Below are 23,761 nucleotides of genomic sequence, written 5' to 3'. Positions count from 1 at the left end.
AGCGCTACCATCAGTCCTGTGTCATGCCAACAGTAAAGCATCCTGAGACCATTCATGTGTGGGCTTGCTTCTCAGCCAAGGGAGTGGGCTCACTCACAATTTTGCATAAGAACACAGCCATGAATAAAGGATGGTAACAACACATCCTCCGAGAGCAACTTCTCCCAACCATCCAGGAACAGTTTGGTGACGAACAATGCCTTTTCCAGCATGATGGAGCACCTTGCCATAAGGCAAAAGTGATAACTAAGTGGTTCGGGGAACAAAACATCGATATTTTGGGTCCATGGCCAGGAAACTCCCCAGACCTTAATCCCATTGAGAACTTGTGGTCAATCCTCAAGAGGCGGGTGGACAAACAAACAGAACCCCACAAATTCTGACAAACTCCAAGCATTGATTATGCAAGAATGGGCTGCCATCAGTCAGGATGTGGGCCAGAAGTTAATTGACAGCATGCCAGGGCTGATTGCAGAGGTCTTGAAAAAGAAGGGGCAACACTGCAAATATTGACTCTTTGCATCAACTTCATGTATGTAACGTTCCTGACCTGTTTTATGTTGTTTTTGTATGTGTATATGGTCAGGGCGTGAGTTTTGGGTGGGCAGTCTATGTTTTCTGTTTCTATGTTGGTTTTGGGTTGCCTGGTATGGCTCTTAATTAGAGGCAGGTGTTTTGCGTTTTCCTCTAATTGAGAGTCATATTTAGGTAGGGTGTTCTCACTGTTTGTTTGTGGGTGATTGTCTCCTGTTTCGTTCATGTCTGTACCATACGGGACTGTTTGGCTGTTCGTTCGTTTTGATGTAGTCTGTTCCTGTCCGTGAGTTCTACGTTTAGTTATGTAAGTTCATGTTCAGGTTTTCGTCTACGTCGTTTTCTTGTTTTGTAATTTTGTAAGTGTTTTGTTTTCGTGTTGCCGTCGTTTCAAATAAAGAGATGGCTTATTTCCCTACTGCTGCGTATTGGTCCACTGATCCTTCTCTCCTCTTCCGAGGAAGAGGAAGAGGAGGACAACAGCCCTTACAGAATCACCCACCAAACTAGGACCAAGCGGCAAGGGAAAGCTCAACAGAGCAACCAGGACTTCTGGACTTGGGAGGAGATCCTGGACGGTAAAGGACCCTGGGCTCAGCCAGGGGAATATCGCCGTCCCAAGGCGGAGTTGGAAGCAGCGAAGGCAGAGAGGCGCTGGTATGAGGAGGCAGCGCGGCGACGCGGTTGGGAGCCCGTGAGTCAGACCCAAAAATTTCTTGGGGGGGGGGGCACACGAGGAGTGTGGCAAAGTCGGGTAGGATACCTGAGCCAACTCCCCGTGCTTACCGTGGAGTGAGAAGGCGTCGTACTGGTAAGACACCGTGTTATGCGGTAAAGCGCACGGTGTCCCCAGTACGCGTGCTTAGCCCAGTGCGGGCTATTCCACCTTGCCGCACTGGGAGGGCTAAGTTGGGCATCGAGCTGGATGTCATGAAGCCGGCCCAACGCATCTGGCCACCAGTGCGTCTCCTCGGGCCGGCATACATGGCACCAGCCTTACGAATGGTGTCCCCGGTTTGCCAGTATAGCCCAGTGCGGGCTATTCCACCTCGCCGCACTGGCAGGGCTACGGGCACCATTCAACCTGGTAAGGTTGGGCAGGCTCGGTGCTCAAGAGCACGTGTCCTCCTTCACGGTCCGGTATACCCGGTGCCACCTCCATGTACCAGTCCTCCGGTGGCAGCCCCCCGTACCAGGCTGTCTCTCCGGGTTCTCTCTCCAGCTGTTTCCTCCTCTCCAGCGCAGCCAGTGCCTATACCACGCACCAGGCTGTCTCTCCGTCTCCTCCCTACTGAGCTGCCCGTCGGGCCAGAGCCGTCCAGCCAGGACCAGCCAGAGACGTCCTGCCAGGACCAGCCAGAGCCGTCCTGCCATGACCAGCCAGAGCCGTCCTGCCATGACCAGCCAGAGCCGTCCTGCCATGACCAGCCAGAGCCGTCCTGCCATGACCAGCCAGAGCCGTCCTGCCATGACCAGCCAGAGCCGTCCTGCCATGACCAGCCAGAGCCGTCCTGCCAGGACCAGCCAGAGCCGTCCTGCCAGGACCAGCCAGAGCCGTCCAGCCAGGACCTGCCAGAGCCGTCCAGCCAGGACCTGCCAGAGCCGTCCAGCCAGGACCTGCCAGAGCCGTCCAGCCAGGACCTGCCAGAGCCGTCCAGCCAGGACCTGCCAGAGTCCCTCAGCCAGGACCTGCCAGAGTCCCTCAGCCAGGACCTGCCAGAGTCCCTCAGCCAGGACCTGCCAGAGTCCCTCAGCCAGGACCTGCCAGAGTCCCTCAGCCAGGACCTGCCAGAGTCCCTCAGCCAGGACCTGCCAGAGTCCCTCAGCCGGGATCTGCCAGGGTCTCTCAGCCGGGACCTGCCGCCCCTTATCCCGGTGCCGCCCCTTATCCCGGTGCCGCCCCTTATCCCGGTGCCGGTCCTTATCCCGGTGCCGGTCCTTGTGCCGGTCCTTATCCCGGTGCCGGTCCTTATCCCGGTGCTGCCCCTTATCCCGGTGCTGCCCCTTATCCCGGTGCTGCCCCTTGTCCCGGTGCTGCCCCTTGTCCCGGTGCTGCCCCTTGTCCCGGTGCTGCCCCTTGTCCCGGTGCTGCCCCTTATCCCGGTGCTGGCCGTTCATTTAGGGGGTTTTAGTTGGAGGGTGGTCATTGGGAGGGGAATACAGAAGCGGGGAGTGACTATGGTGGTGTGGGGACAGCGTCCGGAGCCTGAGCCACCACCGTGGTCAACTGCCCACCCAGACCCTCCCCTGGACTTTGTGCTGGTGCGCCCGGCGTTCGCACCTTGAGGGGGGGTTCTGTAACGTTCCTGACCTGTTTTATGTTGTTTTTGTATGTGTATATGGTCAGGGCGTGAGTTTTGGGTGGGCAGTCTATGTTTTCTGTTTCTATGTTGGTTTTGGGTTGCCTGGTATGGCTCTTAATTAGAGGCAGGTGTTTTGCGTTTTCCTCTAATTGAGAGTCATATTTAGGTAGGGTGTTCTCACTGTTTGTTTGTGGGTGATTGTCTCCTGTTTCGTTCATGTCTGTACCATACGGGACTGTTTGGCTGTTCGTTCGTTTTGATGTAGTCTGTTCCTGTCCGTGAGTTCTACGTTTTATGTAAGTTCATGTTCAGGTTTTCGTCTACGTAGTTTTCTTGTTTTGTAATTTTGTAAGTGTTTTGTTTTCGTGTTGCCGTCGTTTCAAATAAAGAGATGGCTTATTTCCCTACTGCTGCGTATTGGTCCACTGATCCTTCTCTCCTCTCCTCGTCCGAGGAAGAGGAGGACAACAGCCCTTACAATGTAATTGTCAATAAAAGCCTTTGACACTTATGAAATGCTTGTAATTATACTTCAGTATTCCATAGTAACATCTGACAAAAATATCTAAAGACACTGAAGCAGCAAACTTTGTGAAAATTTATATTTGTGTCATTCTCAAAACTTTTGGCCACGACTGTACAGTACCAATCAAAAATGTGGACACACCTACTCATTCAAAGGTTTTTCTTAATTTGTACTATTTTATACATTGTAGAATATTAGTGAATACATCACAACTATGAAATAACACATATGGAATCATGTAGTAACTTAAAAAAAGTGTTAAACAAATCAACATATAGTTTATATTTGAGATTCTTCAAAGTAGTCACCCTTTGCCTTGATGACAACTTTGAGCACTCTTGGAATTCTCTCAACCAGATTCACCTGGAGTGCTTTTCCAACAGTCTTGAAGGAGTTCCCAAATATGCTGAGCACTTGTTGGCTGCTTTTCCTTCACTCTGCGGTCCAACTCATCCCAAACCATCTCAATTGGGTTGAGGTCAGGTGACTGTGGAGGCCAGGTCATCTGATGAAGCATTCCATCACTCTCCTTCTTGGTCAAATAGCCCTTACACAACCTGGAGGTGTGTTGGGTCATTGTCCTGTTGAAAAATAAATGATAGTCCCCCTAAGCACAAACCATATGGGATGGAGTATCCTGCAGCATGCTGTGGTAGCCATGCTGGTTAAGTGTGCCTTGAATTCTAAATTAATCACAGACAATGTCACCAGCAAAGCACCCCCACACCATCACACCTCCTCCTCCATGCTTCACGGTGGGAACCACACATGTGGAGATTATCCGTTTACCTAGTCTGCGTCTCACAAAGACACGTGGTTGGAACAAAAAATCTCAAATTTGGACTCCACCGGTCTAATGTCCATTGCTCATTTTTCTTAATCCAAGCAAGTCCCTTCTTCTTATTGGTCTCCTTTAGCAGTGGTTTCTTTGCAGCAATTCGACCATGAAGACCTGATTCATGCAGTCTCCTCTGAACAGTTGATGATGAGATGTGTCTGTTGCTTGAACTCTGTGAAGCATTTATTTGGGCTGCAATTTCTGAGGCTGGTAACTCTAATAGGCTGGTAGATTATCCTCTGCAGCAGAGGTAACTCTGGGTCTTCCTTTCCTGTGGCGGTCCTCATGAGAGCCAGTTTCGTCATAGCGCTTGATGGTTCTTGCGACTGCACTTGAAAAAACTTTCAAAGTTCTTGAAATGTTCCGTATTGACTGAACTTCATGTTTAAATAATGGACTGTCATTTCTCTTTGCTTATTTGAGCTGTTCTTGCCATAATATGGACTTAGTCTTTTACCAAATAGGGCTATCTTCTCTATACCACCTCTACCTTGTCACAACACAAATTATTGGCCCAAACGCATTAAGAAGGAAAGAAATTCCACAAATAAACTTTTAACAAGGCACATCTGTTCATTGAAATGCATTCTAGGTGACTACATCATGAAGCTGGTTGAGAGAATGCCAAGAGTGTGCAAAGCTGTCATCAAGGCAAAGGGTTGCTATTTGAAGAATCTCAAATATTAAATATACACTACCGTTCAAAAGTTTGGGGACACTTAGAAATTTAATTGTTTTTGAAAGAAAAGCAAATTTTTTGGTCCATTAAAATAACATCACATTGATCAGAAATGCAGTGTATACATTGTTAATGTAGTAAATTACTATTGTAGCTGGAAACGGCAGATTCTTTATGGAATATCTACATAGACAGATGCCCATTATCAGCAACCATCACTCCTGTGTTCCAATGGCACGCAAGGGTTAGCTAATCTAAGTTATCATTTTAAAAGGACAATTGATCATTAGAATTTATTTTTTTAACCTGTTTGGGCTGCAATCCCCACACAGGTACACCTATGACAACTGCCATTTCAAGTGCAGGGCGCGAAATTCAAAATCAATTTTTTTTAAATATTTAACTTTCACACATTAACAAGTCCAATACAGCATATGAAAGGTAGACATCTTGTGAATCAAGCCAACATGTCCGATTTTTAAAATGTTTTACAGGGAAGACAAAATATGTAAATCTATTAGCTAACCACGTCAGCAAAAGAGAGCACTTTTCTAACTCCATCAGTTTTTTACTCCGTCACTAGCTATCACTAATTCGACCAAATAAAGTATATATAGCCACTAACCAAGAAACCACTTCATAAGATGACAGTCTGATAACATATTAATTGTATAGCATATGTTTCTTTTGAAAAATGTGCATATTTATGGTATAAATCATAAATTACATTTCAGCTACAATCAGAAATTGCACCGAAAGCAGCCATAACATTTACAGACACCAACGTCAAATAACTAATTACTCATCATAAAACATATCTGAGAAATACATACTGTGCAGCAATTGAAAGACAGGATTCTTGTGATTCCAGACAATATTTCCGATTTATTAAATGTTTTACAGCGAAAACAAAATGTAGCGCTATGTTAGCATAGCCACAATAGCCAGACACACTTGGGCGCGCACGACCAGTTGACATGCACGACAGATATATGAAATAACATTATAAATTGGGTCTTACTTTGGCTGATCTTTCATCAGAATGTTGATCAGGGTGTCCTTTGTCCAGATGAGTCGTTGTTTGGAGTCAGGATGGCAACTGTCCCTTCTCACTTAGCATTGGCACTGGTCGACTGGCACGGATTTGTCCAACGTTAAAAAAGTCAGAGAACGGAACACGCAAAACTCCCGAAAAAAATTCAAATAATCTGATTAAACTATATTGAAAAAACATACATTACGATGATGTGGTCTCATTTATCAAATAAAAACCCAGCCGGAGATTGTTCCCGTCCAAAACAGCAGCAAAACAGAACACAATATCACTCCCAAGACGCGCGCTTCAGACTATATTCAGACAATATCACTTCCGGTCACGTCAAAGAAATAGCTCTTATTCAACCTCTGAACAAGATATTCACTAAATTTCTTCTCTCATACCCTCTTGACACCCAGAGCAAGGCGTACGGAGTGTACGTAGGGTCTTACGTATAATGACCATGTATAGGCATAACGTTGAAGCGAGCATAGATTTCTGACATTCTACTTCTTGGTCAGGGAAAGTGCTGCCAAATGACTTCTGTACCACTCAGAGAAAAAATTAGAACGGTTTTAGAAACTAGAGATTGTTTTCTATCCAATATTAATATTAATATGCATATTGTAAGAGCAAAAATTGATTAAGAGGCCGTTTGAAAATTGGCACATATTTTCCAGTTTTTCCAATACGCCCCCTGCAGCCATAACAGGTTTTAATTATGTTAGCACAGCTGAAAACTGTTGTGCTAATTAAAGAAGCAATACAACTGGCCTTCTTTAGACTCGTTGAGTATCTGGAGCATCAGCATTTGTGGGTTCAATTACAGGCTCAAAATGGCTAGACAAAGAACTTTCTCTGAAACTCGTCAGTCTATTTTTGTTCTGAGAAATGAAGGCTATTCCATGCGAGAAATTGCTGATCTCGTACGACGCTGTGTACTATTCCCTTCACAGAACAGCGCAAACTGTCTCTAACCAGAATAGAAAGAGGAGTGGGAGGCCCCGGTGCACAACGGAGCAAGAGGACAAGTACATTAGAGTGTCTAGTTTGAGAGACCTTGTGACGCCTAGCTTGTGACGCCTCACAAGTCCTCAACTTGCAGCTTCATTAAATAGTACCCATGATTCCATGTGTTTTTTCATAATTTTGATGTCTTCACTATTATTATACAATGTAGAAAATAGTAAAAATAAAGAAAAACCCTTGAATGAGTAGGTGTGTCCAAACGTTTGACTGGTACTGTATGTATTCAGACCCTTTACTCAGTACTTTGTTGAAACACCTTTTTCAGCGATTACAGCCTTGAGTCCTCTTGGGTATGACGCTACAAGCTTGGCACACCTGTTTTTGGGGAGTTTCTCCCATTCTTCTCTGCAGATCCTCTCAAGCTCTGTCAGGTTTAATGGGGAGCATCGCTGCACAGCTATTTTCAGGTGTATCCAGAAATGTTCGATCAGGTTCAAGTCCGAGCTCTGGCTGGGTTACTCAATGACATTCAGAGACTTGTCTCAAAGCCACTTCTACGTTGTCTTGACTGTTGGAAGGTGAACCTTCAACCCAGTCTAAGGTCCTGAGAGCTCTGGAGCAGGTTTTCATCAAGGATCTCTCTGTACTTTTCTCCGTTCATCTTTCCCTCAATCCTGACCAGTCTCCCAGTTCCTGATGCTGAAAAACATCCCCACAGCATGATGCTGCCATCACCATACTTCACCATAGGGATGGTATTGGCCAGGTGATGAGCAGTACCTGGTTTCCTCCAGACGTGACACTTGGCATTCAGGCCAAAGAGTTCAATCTTGGTTTCATCAGACCAGAGAATCTTGTTTCTCATGGTCTGAGAGTCCTTTAGGCAAACTCCAAGTGGGCTGTCCTTCTGTAAGGTTCGGCCATTGCCACAGAGTAACCCTGGAGCTCTGTCAGAGTGACCATCGGATTCTTGGTCACCTCCCTGACCAAGGGAGTCCAGCTCTAGGAAGAGTCTTGGTGGTTCCAAACTTCTTCCTTTTAAGAATGATGGAGGCCACTGTGTTCCTGGGGACCTTCAATGCTGCAGACATTTTTTGGTACCCTTCCCCAGATCTGTGCCTCGACACAATCCTGTCTCGGAGGTCTACGCATAATTGCTTCAACCTTATGGCTTGGTTTTTGCTCTGACATGCACTGTCAACTGTGGGTCCTTATATAGACAGTTTTGTGCCTTTCCAAATCATGTCCATTCAATTGAATTTACCACAGGTGGACTCCAATCAAGTTGTAGAAACATCTCAAGGATAATCAATGGAAACAGGATGCACCTGAGCTCAATTTCGTGTCTCATAGCAAAGGGTCTAAATACTTATGTAAATAAGGTATTTTTTTCATACATTTGAAAACATTTAAAACAAACTGTTTTCGCATTGTTATTATGGGGTATTGTGTGTAGATTGATGAAGGAAAAAAATATTTTATCTATTTTAGAATAAGGCTGTAACAGAACAAAAAAAATGTGGAAAAACTGAATGGGTCTGAATTCTTTCCGAATGCACTGTATTTCCCACAGATCACACAGACCCACAAAGGATTTGAAAACAAATGAAACATTGATAAACTCCTACAGTATATCTGTTAGGCGAAATGCCGCAACGTGCAATCACAGCAGCAAGATTTGTGACCCATTGCCATGAAAACAGGACAACCAGTGGAGCACAAACATTGTAAATAAAACCAATATTTATTAGTACTAAAACTATTTGCACATTGTTAAAAACACTGTACATAGCTGCTAATATAACATTTGAAACTTCTTCATCCTTTTGAAACGTTTGAGTGCTATGTTTACTGTACATTTATTTTAATTTTTTTTGTTGTTTTTTGTTTCTTCTCACTTTGCCAAAGCAAGTGAAATAAACAATAAACAATGTAAACATGTTTCCCATGCCTATAAAGCCCCTTTGAATTGAATTGAGACTGTGTGATTGGGAGAAGAGTGTGTGTAAACCAGGACATGTTTGAAATATGTGCATTAAATGTGGGCTTATTGTATTCTCAGAAGGGTGTGAGGATAGGTGTCTTGGCCTAGATACACAGAGAAGTCCGGTTGCAGTCATATTTTCTCATTATTAGTATGTGCTTTATGTTGAAGCATCTGTGAGTCACATTTCCTGTTGACACCCTCCTTGGTAATACAGTAATGTATTCATGAAAAACAACAATACGTCAGTGTCTAAATTGATAGGTCTTATGTTTCTAAAGTCTCATCCTCACAAGCAGATCTTGGCAGTCCCCAGATATGTTATCCCCGGAAACCCCTAAATTAAAAGATACATTTACGACATTTTGCCCCTTGAAAAATGTGATTCATAGAAACACTGCGTTGAAACTGATCTCAACACAACTTATATAAAAGCATTAGTTGTTCAGAAATATTTTAAATGTTGTCTCTAGTCCATCTTTCTATGGGCTACCTTCAGGTTATTGTAGGTTAAGTTAAGGCTAGACATTTTGAAGTTGACTCTTATCACATTTATGTTGTGCTTGTGTATGTTCCTCTCTCAACCCAGTTTTAAGTGAGCGTGTTCCATCAATGAACCACGCCTCGCGCCGCACCGTAAAAGTCCGACGGCCATATTGACTGAAAGCATCTCCTCCTCCGCGGTGAAACTGGCTCAGTCGCTTCATACATAGCGGGGTGTCTAACGGGAAACAACCCGGTCTATTTTGGTCGCGTGGGATTTAAAGTAGGCTACCCAGTGGGCCCGGGGAGACAGTTTACCGTTTTCAGAACGCAGTTCAACTGATCAACTGAGGTGAGTTTTTAACGGGTGAATTTATTCGCTGGTGGCTCCTAAACAGCTCAGAATAAAGGGAATTTGCTCTGTGGTCGACCATAGCTGTCGTAATGTAGACTTGTTACCAAGATAAACCCGCTCCAGTAAACTATAATATATGTGCTCTCTCTATAGCCCGTCTTTTTGTAATTGTGAAAACATTTGGTATAATGTTCAATGTTTAATTCAAGGACATTACTGATCATACGGTCCATCGACCATAGAACAACTTTTAAGTGTTAAACATTTCAAAAGTTCTCTAAGTTACCAGTTAAATGTCACTACAGTTGTCTGTGACCGAACATCAAACTAATTGGTAATTTCCATTCACCTTAACGTTACATTTAATTCACTTTAGGCTATCATAGATAAGGCTTTCAATGTTCAGTGTTAATTTAGGATATTTTTAATCTATGAGATTAATGAAAGTAGGCTACTACCTGGTTTGTTTTCATGACAACTGTTACATGCCCTCCTTTGAGCCATAACAAAAACAACGGTTTGCAACTTTGTTGCAGGTGCTGATTATACGTGTGCAGTATTTGTAACCGTTTCTTGTTACATTGTAGCCTATTTTGCGCACTCGCGACCAGGTCCCCAAGGTGGCCAGTGGAGTTCTTCTGTGGTTTTAGAAATGTTTTGTGGTAGTAGCTTAATTCAAATTCCACGTGTCTCCGCTCAGCGACAAATACTTCAGATTCTACAAAGGACAATATGGGTTCATGTATTTTTTGGGGGGCAAACATGACCTTGAATATCACCACTCGAAGTGCGCGACCTGGCAGCATATAACGGTGCTTGTAAAACCATCTGGCAGAAACAGATGCTATGACGACGCTTTTAATTAGGCATGTCACAGTGGGACACCATATTTTATTGGCCATTGCCCCTGTCACTCAAACCCTCCTGTTGCTCAGTTCATCCCTCCTGTGGGGCTGCGTTACAACCATAGAAATAGATAGAGGACTCATCTTTGTCTGTGCCATTATGGATTGTGTCAGCATGGGCAGCTCCATTGAGCCTACAACACATAGCAATTCCCACCCAGTTTACTACTTTGACTACTTTAAAATAGTGGAAGCATGTTGGAAGCTCTCATGCTCATGCTAAAATTGCCTTTTGGCCACTAGAGGCCTCCATCATTCTCTATGGTTACAACTCATTTAAGAAAGGACTTACCAACATGATCCTTTTTACTGCAGGTTTTATGTTTCTTCCAGTACTATAGTGTGTTGAATAATCCTGTGCCGGCGGAAGTCTTGGACATGGACACTGCCCTCCAGTTGAATATTGGAAGACTATAGTACATTTACTATTTATACATTAAACATTTATACATAACCATATTTTTCTCATGGTTATGCAACTGAACACAACACTGATAGTATACTTGTATTTAATGTGTTCAATTTCAAATGTCAGACACTTTTTCTTCCACATGTGTGCCTCCTCACACACCACTGTACAGTAAACCTATAGAGGTAGCAAAGATAAGGCCCTGCTCTGTGACAGTCTGTACAGGGTGTTCTGAACCAGCATGACTGACATCTCTGGCAGGGTCACAGACTGATACTATCTGGTTACCTTGGCGATGCATTTGGTTTCCCAGCGGCCTCAGGGAAATCTCATCCCTGTCATTCCAACGTGATAACCCTGAAACAAAGAACTGTATTAATCAGGAAATGAACCAGACAATACAGGATATTACAATAAAACACTATTTGTTATGGTTAAATAGGTAGGGGATGGTTCACCAGACTCTGCTCTCCTATGGCTGTATTAGTAGGGGGTTGAATTAGGCCTTACACGTTGTCACTCATGTGAGCCTTTCCTACAAGTTTCCAGAAGTTGAAATGCCTCATAAGGAGAGCCTAGTACAGTTGTTGTCACAGCTGTTGTAATGGTGCAACATATCATTTGTCTGTATACCCTATGTAGTGTCATTCACACCACAGCTGGAGATGTTGCCATCAGCTCTGTAAACACACATACACCACAAATGCACACTAAACCCACTGGCACATGTGTTTAGCAACCTCTTTGCTCTTGCTTGTACAACTGCAGTGAAAGTGTGAAAGAAGAGGGAGGAGGGAAACATGATTTGTGAGGGGTACACAGACAGGGTCTGGAAGAGGCTTGTTACTGTGAAGCATGTCATTCATTTTATGAGCCCTATATGCCATGTTCTGTTAAGCTATTGTATCAGAGAGAGAGAGAGAAAGGCAGAGGGAAGGGAGAGAGATAGTATATATACAGTGGGGAGAACAAGTATTTGAAACACTGCCGATTTTGCAGGTTTTCCTACTTACAAAGCATGTAGAGGTCTGTAATTTTTCACTTCAACTGTGAGAGACGGAATCTAAAACAAAAATCCAGAAAATCACATTGTATGATTTTTAAGTAATTAATTTGCATTTTATTGCATGACATAAGTATTTGATACAACAGAAAAGCAGAACTTAATATTTGGTACAGAAACCTTTGTTTGCTATTACAGAGATCATACGTTTCCTGTAGTTCTTGACCAGGTTTGCACACACTGCAGCAGGGATTTTGGCCCACTCCTCCATACAGACCTTCTCCAGATCCTTCAGGTTTCGGGGCTGTCGCTGGGCAATACGGACTTTTCTATTGGGTTCAGGTCTGGAGACTGGCTAGGCCACTCCAGGACCTTGAGATGCTTCTTACGGAGCCACTCCTTAGTTGCCCTGGCTGGCTGTGTGTTTCAGGTCGTTGTCATGCTGGAAGACCCAGCCACGACCCATCTTCAATGCTGTTACTGAGGGAAGGAGGTTGTTGGCCAAGATCTCGCGATACATGGCCCCATCCATCCTCCCCTCAATACGGTGCAGTCGTCCTGTCCCCTTTGCAGAAAAGCATCCCCAAAGAATGATGTTTCCACCTCCATGCTTCACGGGGTTGGGATGGTGTTCTTGGGGTTGTACTCATCCTTCTTCTTCCTCCAAACACGGCGAGTGGAGTTTAAACCAAAAAGCTCTATTTTTGTCTCATCAGACCACATGACCTTCTCCCATTCCTCCTCTGGATCATCCAGATGGTCATTGGCAAACTTCAGACGGGCCTGGACATGCGCTGGATTGAGCAGGGGGACCTTGCGTGCGCTGCAGGATTTTAATCCATGATGGCGTAGTGTGTTACTAATGGTTTTCTTTGAGACTGTGGTCCCAGCTCTCTTCAGGTCATTGACCAGGTCCTGCCATGTAGTTCTGGGCTGATCCCTCACCTTCCTCATGATCATTGATGCCCCACGAGGTGAGATCTTGCATGGAGCCCCAGACCGAGGGTTATTGACCGTCATCTTGAACTTCTTCCATTTTCTAATAATTGCGCCAACAGTTGTTGCCTTCTCACCAAGCTGCTTGGCTATTGTCCTGTAGCCCATCCCAGCCCTGTGCAGGTCTACAATGTATCCTTGATGTCCTTACACAGCTCTCTGGTCTTGGCCATTGTGGAGAGGTTGGAGTCTGTTTGATTGAGTGTGTGGACAGGTGTCTTTTATACAGGCAACGAGTTCAAACCGGTGCAGTTAATACAGGTAATGAGTGGAGAACAGGAGGGCTTCTTAAAGAAAAACTAACAGGTCTGTGAGAGCCGGAATTCTTACTGGTTGGTAGGTGATCAAATACTTATGTCATGCAATAAAATGCATATTAATTACTTAAAAATCATACAATGGGATTTTCTGGATTTTTGTTTTAGATTCCGTCTCTCACAGTTGAAGTGTACCTATGATAAAAATGACAGACCTCTACATGCTTTGTAAGTAGGAAAACCTGCAAAATCGGAAGTGTATCAAATACTTGTTCTCCCCACTGTATGTGTGTGTGTGTGTGGAGAGCAGAGCCTCATTGTTTCTGCATGAATGGTGACCTGGAAGCTGTATCCGTTTGAGAGTGACCCTCCGGCTTTGGGTGAATAGAGGGGTCAGGTAACACATTATATATTTTCTCTGCCAGGCAAGTTTGAGTGAGTTGGCTTTACAGGGAGTACCTGTGTTTGGCACAAGATGCTAGTTTATGACCTCACAGAGTCACAGGTTATGGCTGCCCTGAGATGGGTGGTGAAGTCACAGGTCAATAAAATATATTTTCCCCCATAACCTGTAGGCAGGTAGGACTTGGGTCTTAATGAATAGTTCAGATTTTCAGCTCTTTTCTATATCTTGTAGGGACACAATGTATGGTATGTACTTTTCTGTAAGTTTCTCACTCTCAGGTGGCACAAATTGCGATATGGGGAAAGGGAATGGGCAGGGTATATTGAATACTGTAGTATTTACTATAGTTTTAAAAAGTAGTGTTTTTACAAACATTACTGTAGTATTTACTACAGTGTGTAGTTTAGTATACTACAGTTTACTATATAATTCTATAGTAAGTACTGTAATATTCTATAGTAAACTGTAGTATTTTTTCCATGTGGGTCTCTGTTATGTATATATATATATATATGTATATATATATATATATATATATATATATATATATATGTATATATATATATGTATATATATATATGTGTGTGTGTTAATAATAACGGTTCTGCTCACTCCTCCAGGCGGTGGAGCCCAGGGTGAGGCAACGAGGCGGAGGACCTTTTGTTTGCATTTTCTCAGCGGAAGGGCAAGGCTGGAGAGAGGACAAAGATGCCCAAACCGGTAAGACTCACCTCAGGAGAAAGGATACAAATAAAGATGTATAAAGGAATATAATAATATTCACGGGAGACGTGAATGTTCAGGTTATGTTGTGAGATTTCACAATGTATTTTCCACCTCAACACCTGAGGCTTTGTCACAAAGTATCAGTCAAACCATGCAGGAATCACAGCCACTTGTTAAAACACATCTAACCTAACTGTAACAAATGCTCACATGCACGCACCCCCCTCCCCCCAAACAAGCACACAAACAAAAACGCACACCAAGTACAAACACAATCCTGATTACCCACTTCAGACCTGTTTGTAGAAAACACAAAGCCCTCTTTCTACTCTGTTGAACAACACACACAGGCTTCTTGTGTCTCTAACAGGCTCAGAGCTTACAGACAGACAGACAGACAGACAGACAGACAGACAGACAGACAGACAGACAGACAGACAGACAGACAGACAGACAGACAGACAGACAGACAGACAGACAGACAGACAGACAGACAGACAGACAGACAGACAGACAGACAGACAGACAGACAGACAGACTCCCTGTGGTCTAGATCTTACATAAGCACTGTAAACCCTCTACTCTACAGACATGGCTACTCCATCATACACATACACACACTGGAGAGGAATTAGAATGGGGCCACCTCCACTTCTTGGAAAGGGGAAGAGGAGAGAACGGGATGGAAAGCACAGCGATAAAGGGAGGGGGAACAAAAGAGAGAAAGGGAGACAGAGACTCAGAGTGAGAGAGACAAAGAGATGGATAGAGAAAGCGAAAGACTGAAAGGGAATGAGAGATGGAGAGAGAGGAAGAGATTGATAGAGAGACCTTTGTTCACATTTTGCTGATTGGGCAATACATTATCCAACTAATCCCCAAGATGCCCGTAGGGGAAAGATGTTCATCAAACATTTTTATATGTTAACATATTGTTAGACTAAATGCATTGTAATACCGTGGCCTGTCATTCAGACGTTTTGTTGTCTGCACTTACTGTAAGAGGTTCTGTCTAAGTGACCCCTCCAGATACACTCCACAAAAAGACATGGTGAGAGTAAATAATGCCTCCATCATATTGCAGTGTGTTTTGGGGGAGCGAGGCAGACGGGTCTGTTGTGTTCTTAAAAGGGTGGATATAGGGACCTCTGGCCTCTCTAGATTGCCTGGGGCACTCCATTAAATCAGTGGGTTTCTGTGTAGGACCCTTTCTTTCTTCTGGGCATGTTTTAATGGGGGATTATTCCTCTTACATCACTCAATAGGTGTCCAAAGGTGTGCCTGTTTTTCTGTCTGCTGTAAAGGGGTTCCTTGTTAACTAGATTTGGAGGGACAACCTATGGGAGGACACAGCAGGGAGTCTAGGGGCTGAATAATATTCTCAATGGCTCTGCTTGGTTAGCAGTGTCTTTGTCTCTTTGTCTGTGTCTCTCTCTCTCTCTCTCTCTGTGTGTGTGAGTGAGTACTTGTTTGTTTGTTGTGTGTGTACTTGTCACCTTTTACTCCACACACAGAGACGCATACAAAGCTCGCCCTCCATTTGGCAAATCTAACCATAACTCTATTCTCCTGATTCCTGCTTACAAGCAAAAACTCAAACAGGAAGTACCAGTGACACGCTCAGTACGGAAGTGGTCCGATGAAGCAGATGCTAAGCTACAGGACTGTTTCGCTATCACAGATTGAAATATGTTCCGGTATTCAGTCACCGGCTTCATTAATAAGTGCATCGTACCTACATATCCGACAGAAGCCAAGAAATACAGGCAACATCCGCACTGAGCTGAAGGCTAGAGCTGCCGCTTTCAAGGAGCGGGACTCAAATCTGGATGCTTTTAAGATATCCCGCTATGCCCTGAACCATCAAACAGGCAAAGTGTCAATACTGGACCAAGATCAAATTCCTACTACACCGGTTCTGACGCTTGTCGGATGTGGCAGGGCTTGCAAACTATCACGGATTAGGAAGGGAAACCCATCCATGAGCAGTGCAGTGACACGTGCCTACCAAATTATCTAAATACCTTCTATGCTCGCTTTGGGGTTAGCAACACTGAACTATGCATGAGAGCACCAGCTGTTTCGGACGACTGTGTGATCACGCGCTCCATAACTGATATGAGTAAGACCTTTAAACAGGTCAACATTCAAGGGCCCAGGGCCAGACAAATTACTAGGACGCGTTCTCAGAGTGTGCGATGACCAGCAGACAAGTGTCTTCACTGACATTTTCAACCTCTCACTGACCCTGTCTGTAATACCTACATGTTTCAAGCAGACCACCATAGTCCCTGTGCCCAAGAACGCCAAAGTCATTTAGACAGGTTACCATCGGCCCGTAGCACTTACATCTGTAGCCATGAAATGGTGCACATCAACACCATCTGCCCCAACGGATCCACAGATGACACAATCTCTATTGCACTCCACCCTGCCCTTTCCCACCTGGACAAAAGGAACACCTATGTGAGAATGCTGTTCATTGAGTACAGTCCAGCGTTCAACACCATAGTGCCCTCCAAGTTTATCACTAAGCTAAGGAACCCGGGATTAAACACCTCTCTCTACAACTTGATTCTGGACTTCCTGGCGGGTTGCCCCCAAGTGGTGAGGGTAGGCAACAACATATCCGCTACGCTGACCCTCAACATGGGGGCCCCTCAGGAGTGCCTGGTTAGTCACATCCTGTACTTCCTGTTCACCCATGACTGTGTGGCCGTGTATGACTCCAACACCAGCATTAAGTATGCCGACGACATGATGATGGTAGGCCTCATCGACGACGATGAGACAACCTAAAGGGAGGATGTCAGCGATCTGGCAGTGTGGTGCCAGGACAACAACCTCTTCCTCAATGTCAGCAACACAAAGGAGCTGATTGTGGACTACAGGAAATGGAGGGCTGAGCATGCCCACATCAACATGACTGTAGTGGAGCAGGTCGAGAGCTTCAAGTTCCTGTGTCCACATCACTATGGAATTATCATGGTCCACACACACCAACACATTCGTGAAGAGGGCATGACAACATCTCTTTGGCAAGATTTGGCATCGGTCCTCAGATCCTCAAAAAGTTAAACAGCTGCACCGTTGAGAGCATCTTGACTGGCTGAATCACCACTTGCTATGGCAACTGCTTGGCATCTGACCGCAAGGCGCTACAGAGAGTAGTGTGTACGGCCTAGTACATCACTGGGGCCGAGCTCCCTGCCATCCAGGACCTCTACACCAGGTGGAACCAACAGGACCCTGAACAGCTTCTACCCCCAAGCCATAAGACTGCTAAATAGTTAGTCCGGGTAGTTATTGGTTAACTATATACAGTGGGGCAAAAAAGTATTTAGTCAGCCACCAATTGCGCAAGTTCTCCCACTTAAAGATGAGAGAGGCCTGTAATTTTCATCATAGGTACACTTCAACTATGACAGACAAAATTAGGAAAAAAAATCCATAAAATCACATTGTAGGATTTTTTATGAATTTATTTGCAAATTATGGTGGAAAATAAGTATTTGGTCAATAACAAAAGTTTATCTCAATACTTTGTTATATACCCTTTGTTGACAATGACAGCGGTCAAACATTTTCTGTAAGTCTTCACAAGGTTTTCACACACTTTTGCTGGTATTTTGGCCCATTCCTCCATGCAGATCTCTTCTAGAGCAGTGATGTTTTGGGGCTGTTGCTGGGCAACACGGACTTTCAACTCCCTCCAAAGATTTTCTATGGGGTTGAGATCTGGAGACTGGCTAGGCCACTCCAGGACCTTGAAATGCTTCTTACGAAGCCACTCCTTCGTTGCCCGGGCGGTGTGTTTGGGATCATTGTCATGCTGAAAGACCCAGCCACGTTTCATCTTCAATGCCCTTGCTGTTGGAAGGAGGTTTTCACTCAAAATCTCACGATACATGGCCCCATTCATTCTTTCCTTTACACGGATCAGTCGTCCTGGTCCCTTTGCAGAAAAACAGCCCCAAAGCATGATGTTTCCACCCCCATGCTTCACAGTAGGTATGGTGTTCTTTGGATGCAACTCAGCATTCTTTGTCCTCCAAACACGACGAGTTGAGTTTTTACCAAAAAGTTATATTTTGGTTTCATCTGACCATATGACATTCTCCCAATCTTCTTCTGGATCATCCAAATGCTCTCTAGCAAACTTCAGACGGGCCTGGACATGTACTGGCTTAAGCAGGGGGACACGTCTGGCACTGCAGGATTTGAGTCCCTGGCGGCGTAGTGTGTTACTGATGGTAGGCTTTGTTACTTTGGTCCCAGCTCTCTGCAGGTCATTCACTAGGCCCCCCTGTGTGGTTCTGGGATTTTTGCGATCATTTGTGATCATTTTGACCCGATCTCACGGGGTGAGATCTTGCGTGGAGCCCCAGATCGAGGGAGATTATCAGTGGTCTTGTATGTCTTCCATTTCCTAATAATTGCTCCCACAGTTGATTTCTTCAAACCAAGCTGCTTACCTATTGCAGATTCAGTCTTCCCAGCCTGGTGCAGGTCTACAATTTTGTTTCTGGTGTCCTTTGACAGCTCTTTGGTCTTGGCCATAGTGGAGTTTGGAGTGTGACTGTTTGAGGTTGTGGACAGGTGTCTTTTATACTGATAACAAGTTCAAACAGGTGCCATTAATACAGGTAACGAGTGGAGGACAGAGGAGCCTCTTAAAGAAGAAGTTACAGGTCTGTGAGAGCCAGAAATCTTGCTTGTTTGTAGGTGACCAAATACTTATTTTCCGCCATAATTTGCAAATAAATTCATAAAAAATCCTACAATGTGATTTTCTGGATTTTTTCCCCTCATTTTGTCTGTCATAGTTGAAGTGTACCTATGATGAAAATTACAGGCCTCTCTCATCTTTTTAAGTGGGAGAACTTGCACAATTGGTGGCTGACTAAATACTTTTTTGCCCCACTGTACATTGACCATTTTTGCACTAACTCTTTTGACTCATCACATACGCTGCTGTTACCCTTTTATTATCTATCCTGTTGCCTAGCCACTTTATCCCTACCTATATGTACAGTTGAAGTCAGAAGTTTACATACACTTAGGTTGGAGTAATTAAAACTCGTTTTTCAACCACTCCACAAATGTCTTGTTAACAAACTATACTTTTGGGAAGTCGGTTAGGACATCTACTTTGTGCATGACACAATTATGTTATGGCTTTAGAAGCTTCTGATAGGCTAATTGACATAATTTGAGTCAATTGGAGGTGTACCTGTGGATTTAGTTCAAGGCCTACCTTCAAACTCAGTGCCTCTTTGCTTGACATCATGGGAAAATCAAAAGAAATCAGCCAAGACCTCAGAAAAAATATTGTAGACCTCCAAGTCTGGTTCATCCTTGGGAGCAATTTCCAAATGCCTGAAAGTATCGCGTTCATCTGTACAAACAATAGTATGCAAGTATAAACACAATGGGTCATACCGCTCAGGAAGGAGACGCGTTCTGTCTCCTAGACATGAACGTACTTTGGTGCGAAAAGTGCAAATCAATCCCAGAACAACAGCAAAGGACCTTGTGAAGATGCTGGAGGAAACCAGTACAAAAGTATCTATATCCCCAGTAAAACGAGTCCTATATTGACATAACCTGAAAGGCCGCTCAGCAAGGAAGAAGCCAATGCTCCAAAACCGCCATAAAAAGCCAGACTACGGTTTGCAACTGCACATGGGGACAAAGATTGTACTTTTTGGAGAAATGTCCTCTGGTCTGATGAAACAAAAATAGAACTCTTTGGCCATAATGACCATTGTTATGTTTGGAGGAAAAAGGGGGATGCTTGCAAGCTGAAGAACACCATCCCAACTGTGAAGCACAGGGGTGGCAGCATCATGTTGTGGGGGTGCTTTGCTGCAGGAGGGACTGGTGCACTTCACAAAATAGATGGCATCATGAGGAAAGGAAAATTATGTGGATATATTGAAGCAACATCTCAAGACATCAGTCAGGAAGTTGAAGCTTGGTTGCAAATGGGTCTTCCAAATGGACAATGACCCCAAGCATACTTCCAAAGGTGTGGCAAAATGACTTTAGGACAAAGTCAAGGTATTGGAGTGGCCATCACAAAGCCCTGACCTCAATCCCATAGAACATTTGTGGGCAGAACTGAAAAAGTGTGTGCGAGCAAGGAGGCCTACAAACCTGACCCAGTTACACCAGCTCTGTCAGGAGGAATGGGACAAAATTCACCCAACTTATTGTGGGAAGCTTGTGGAAGGCTACCCAAAACGTTTGACCCAAGTTAGGCAATGCTACCATACAGTATACTGTGTTTGTAAACTTCTGACCCACTGGGAATGTGATGAAAGAAATAAAGCTGAAATTAATCATTCTCTCTACTATTATTCTGACATTTCACATTCTTAACATAAAGTGGTGATCCTCACTGACCTAAGACAGGTAATTTTTACTAGGATTAAATATCAGGAATTGTGAAACTGAGTTTAAATGTATTTGGCTAAGGTGTATGTAAACTTCCGACTTCCCCGAGCCACTTAGTTATCACTTTTGCCAATCTACCTCAATTACCTCGTACTCCTGCAAATCTATCCTGTTGCCTCGCCACTTTATCACTACCTTTATGTACATGTCTCCCTCAATTACTTTATTCCTCTGCACATCTATCCTGTTGCCTAACCATTATCACTAACTATATGTACATAATTACCTCAATTACTTTATTCCTCTGCACATCTATCCTGTTGCCTAACCACTTTATCACTAACTATATGTACATATCTGCCTCAGTTACTTCGTACCTCTGCACATCGCCTCAGTACTAGTACCCAGTGTATAAAGCCATTACTCATTGTGTATTTATTCCTCGTTTATTATTTTTCTATTTCCCTTTTTTTCCCCCTCTGCATTTTTGGGAAGAGTCCATAAGTAAGCATTTCACTGTTAGTGTAAATATCACTGTTAGATATTTTTCTATTAGATACATTTTTTGTACCTTTTTTAAAATTTAACCTTTATTTAACTAGGATGTGACTAGATCTGTATACTGCAAGTGCGTGGATTGTAAGCATGTATCACCATTGTAGAGCTATGGTGTGGGGTGCAGTGGGACTTGATGCATTATTGATTTATTGAGGCGTTTTGCAGGTTGCCCCTCTGGTTCATCTCACTACTCTTTGCTCCACACCAGCACGCCTGTGCCCGCCGACCATGCCACACACAGTCAGGCTTTAAATATTTCATAACCCAGTTTTCATTAATATAATCACACACAGTCAGGCTTTAAATATTTCATAACCCCGTTTTCATTAATATAATGGGAATTATCCAAGTCACTAAATCTAATTATCAGGTGTGAAGTTCACTCACCCATCCCCTCCCTCCCTCCACCTCTCCTTAGCCCACACACATAGTAAAACGTAAGCTCTACATAATCCTCCACTCCCCACTTCTACCTTCGCTCTCCCGTGCTCCTTATTTTCTCTACCTTTTGATGTGCTTATAGTCCTCCCCTTTCTATTGTCTTCCTCTCCTAGTCTCTCTGGCCAGCTCTCTCTCCTTCCTTTCTCTCTCTTTCTCTCTGTCCTCCACCTTTCAGTTAGGAGGATGTCTCTTTGGCCCAGGCTGTGGGGATTAGCTCTGTTGGACCTGGAGATAATGGGACTGCCTCGATGGAGAGGGGAAGGACGGGAGAGGCCTGAGGGTAGATAAGAAGTGGACAGGAAAGGCGATGAAAAGAAAGGACTGGATTGGTGAGAGGAAGGCAGAGAGGAGAAAGGAAGAGGGGACAGGAGTGGTGAGTTATAGTGGGGGGAAGTAGATGATGGGAAGGTGAAGGGTGTGCCGGAGGAGGATGGATGAGTGGTGAAAAGGAGTAAAGCCCAAGTCTGGTCCTCTGCCTTAAAGCCCCTGGTGACCGGCTTAGCAACAAACAGCTGTGCATTTAATTAGGCCTGTCTGGTACTGAACGAAAACACACACACAAACTTGCTTGCATAGAGATGGTATCTGTTCTTCTGCCTGATTTTTCTAACCCATTTCCAATTTACTTCCTGAATTGGCTGAACAGAAACGGAATTGACCCCGACCCTAGCTAGCAGACGTGGCTACTGTATGTATAGCAGTCAGAGAATGAGGGTTTCTAGTATTCACTGTGCACTGCTCTGCGCTCCATGTGGTTTGTCAGTTTGGGATTAGCTCCTATCACTTCTGAGACATCTTGCTCCGTCTGCTCTTCTCCTTTGTCAGTCTCTCTCGTCTCCTGCTCAGTTTCTCTCGCTCTCTCTTGGTCTCGATTGCGCACACACGCGAACATATTAAACTATTTCCTCACAGAAATAGCTATTTTTGGCTATAGGATGGGTGTCACTGCTACGACACAAAGGAAAGGATATTTACAAAGCTCCATACCTCCCTAACCCTCAGTCTGTCTCCCCTGTGGAGCATCATAATTATCTCCAAAACCAGCATCCACGCCAGATCATAATTCTATGTATACAATACATAGAACTGTCGTGTTCAATTGGACCACTGTGCTGAAGGGGAAAAAGTGGTCTACATGCAAGATTTGAGGTCCTGTAGCTCCAATGTCAGAACTCCTCAGTGTCATTGTGGTCCATCGTGTTAATGATGCAGTGTTATTCATCTCACAGCCTAAGAGGTTAATCCTACATAAATTGTTTTCTGTGCCCCCGTCAGTGTTTAAATCCTGGTTTAGTGGTGTGGGGCAGGTTTTTAAACATTTACATTAAACCATCCCGCAAGGTGTCTGCCACGTTGTTGCCCACCAGTGAAGCACACAGACACAGTGCATACAGTACATCTGAACCCAGTTCTTGTCTCTTCTAGACAGCAGTCTGGACATGAACAAGGTGTACCTGTGATTGTGTTAAGAGGCTTTTCTCTCTGACCAGCCTCAGACAGTCCAGCTTCAGACCATCAGATGATGCTCTGACGTGTGTGTGTGTGTCTATCCTAGTGTACTGTTGAAGACAACAGTGGTATGGTCTGAGAAAGAGAGCCAGAGACGTGCAGGTGTGTGTGTATTATTTGATGTACTGACTGGGCCACAGGAGCTCTATCAGGTCTATATACAGTTGTGGCCAAAAGTTTTGAGAATTACATAAATATAAATTTTCACAAAGTCTGCTGCCTCAGTTTGTATGATGGCAATTAGCATATACTCCAGAATGTTATGAAGAGTGATCAGATGAATTGCAATTAATTGCAAAGTCCCTCTTTGCCATGAACCCGGTCCAACATCTCTGGAGAGACCTGAAAATAGCTGTGCAGCAACGCTCCCCATCCAACCTGACAGAGCTTGAGAGGATCTGCAGAGAAGAATGGGAGAAACTCCCCAAATACAGGTGTGCCATGC

The 23,761-nt window shown here is 44.2% G+C and overlaps 1 protein-coding gene across 3 annotated transcripts in view; it reads left to right on the top strand.

The window, feature by feature from the left end:
- The first annotated feature begins 9,510 nt into the window (after positions 1 to 9,510).
- LOC139538759 (radixin-like) overlaps positions 9,511 to 23,761 on the top strand; it is a 32,177-nt gene continuing 17,926 nt past the window's right edge. For 2 of the 3 annotated variants that reach the window (XM_071341161.1, XM_071341159.1), the window contains exons 1-2: positions 9,511 to 9,704; positions 14,304 to 14,403. In XM_071341161.1, the coding sequence (XP_071197262.1) occupies positions 14,392 to 14,403 (12 nt within the window). In that variant the 5' untranslated portion in view covers positions 9,511 to 9,704; positions 14,304 to 14,391. Of the gene's footprint in view, positions 9,705 to 14,303; positions 14,404 to 21,920; positions 22,181 to 23,761 lie in introns of those variants that run through there. The other variant, XM_071341158.1, reaches the window with a different exon arrangement.

Source organism: Salvelinus alpinus, chromosome 14 (genome assembly GCF_045679555.1).
Source record: "Salvelinus alpinus chromosome 14, SLU_Salpinus.1, whole genome shotgun sequence".
In the NCBI taxonomy this organism is placed as follows: Eukaryota; Metazoa; Chordata; class Actinopteri; order Salmoniformes; family Salmonidae; genus Salvelinus; species Salvelinus alpinus.
This window is presented reverse-complemented; position numbering and strand designations above follow the sequence as displayed.